Genomic DNA, 1,772 nt, shown 5'->3' with positions numbered 1-1,772 from the left:
ATGAACTCATATAGACTTGATCTCCTATTGCGTTGTGGGGCTAGAGAATTAGCGGTAAAGTGGGACGATTGGTTAGAGAGTTAGAGTAATTGACAGTTAGGGAGCCAAAAATCTTTCGAGAAATTGAGGTAGATGGGCAGAGAACCCTGATCTTAGAGGGGTTGGGAGCTATTAGACTAAGCAGTTTGAGTGGCAAATAGATAATGGGAATTTGAGGTTCAAATATTTAGATATGAAGATGTGGCGAGCTAGATGACTGGAGAGGTAGTAATCTAGAGAGGTTTTGTTACAGAGAAAATGTTCGCATGTGTAGGCTCACACATTGGCATGCACACACAGGAGACGTGGACATCCAAGCTACTTGAACTTAAGCGTAGGCTTGGGCATCGATGTAACTTATTCAGCATTTGTCAGCTTTTTATTTTTCGCAGATTTGATAACTCGTCTGCGCTATTTATAGAAGGAGTGATAGCAAAGTGGGTAAAAGTGAAAGCAGTCACTTACAGTGAGGACTTTTGTATCATGGTGTTCTCATTTTCTTGTCAGTCATTTCGGTAGCGCTTAATATTGCAAATGCACCTAAGCTTTCCAGGTCCTCCCCTAAAGTGTTTTTTCTTCACAAGCACTTGGACCCAAGGATAGTAAGGGAAACGATTTTACGTTCTCGAACGATGGAGAGAGTTGTTAGTGCGTATCTTAGCGGAAAGCCGCTTCTTATCGTATGCTCCCTTTGAGATCCAGAAGAGGATAGACGAAAGCTCTCTTTATCACTCCGACCACCAACCAAACTTATTGAAACCTCTGGACCAACTCACCTATGCGACACCGTGGTAAGGATCACTGACAAACATGCCCTCATCAATGTCTACTGCTATCACAACCGCGAATAGACTGCACGGAGCCTGTATCAAATTCTAAGATAAATTAACGGTTTACTAGCAAAAACTTACTTTATGTTTGCCGTATTGTAGGAGGGCTTACTGGGATGGGATTTTGGAAGAAATATTTAATGACAATTTAATAAGGCTGCAGTCCAACGCCGGAGCTCAAAAGAGGGCAAAAATTGGAATGTCAGTGATTTTAGGTTGACTTAACTTCGTACCTACACTTACAACACTTTCGCAAATAAATAGGTTCAGTCTTGGAAGTGACACAAAGAAATGCGTAGTTTCGTAAATGACTATAAAAAGTCATTACTACAAAAATGCATGAAGTCTACGTAGGTGATGTTTGATGTGTTCAAGTAGATGCGAGGGAATATTAGATTTAATTTGAAGTAGAGCCTTGGACTCTGGATGCCTATTCGGCTTAGCTCTATAAATTCTACTTTTGTCGTTAAGTAAAGGAAGTGTTTCTTTTTGCCGTCTAGAATTGGACGGTTTTGGAGGTTCCTCAACATTTATAGAAGTGTTCGGTTCCTCTGTAATTGTCGTAGTTGATATTTCTTCCGTAGTGGTGCAAATAGACTGCTTCTCCTGGCTAACTTGTTGAAGTAACACTTGCAGTTCTATTTCTTCGAAAGGTGTATATCTTGCAACACTGGCCACACCATTAACTACACTGAGAGCAGATTTAGCCTGTGTAACAGCATCAGCTAATTGAGTAGTAGATTCTCCTGCTAAAAGTCCTGCTGCTAAGGCGTTTACCAATACTCCTAATCCACCTTCGACTCCAATTGTAATGCAGAATTCTTCCCACACCTTATTCTGCGGTATGGTATAGGCGATTTTTTCATTTAGTCTTAAAACTTGCATTACACTGACTCAAATGGC

General features: G+C 40.7%; 1 protein-coding gene across 1 annotated transcript; it reads right to left on the bottom strand. All coding sequences in view use genetic code 11, as the record gives it.

The window, feature by feature from the left end:
* Positions 1–1,196: 1,196 nt before the first annotated feature.
* Positions 1,197–1,754, bottom strand: EGR_10498 (hypothetical protein; the record flags this gene model as incomplete). The annotated part of the gene is made up of 1 exon (XM_024499747.1): positions 1,197–1,754. One exon carries the CDS (start codon positions 1,752–1,754, stop codon positions 1,197–1,199), a length of 558 nt encoding a protein of 185 aa, XP_024345842.1.
* Between the last annotated feature and the right edge of the window lie 18 nt (positions 1,755–1,772).

Source organism: Echinococcus granulosus (assembly GCF_000524195.1).
Source record: "Echinococcus granulosus chromosome Unknown EG_S00226, whole genome shotgun sequence".
In the NCBI taxonomy this organism is placed as follows: domain Eukaryota; kingdom Metazoa; phylum Platyhelminthes; class Cestoda; order Cyclophyllidea; family Taeniidae; genus Echinococcus; species Echinococcus granulosus.
This window is presented reverse-complemented; position numbering and strand designations above follow the sequence as displayed.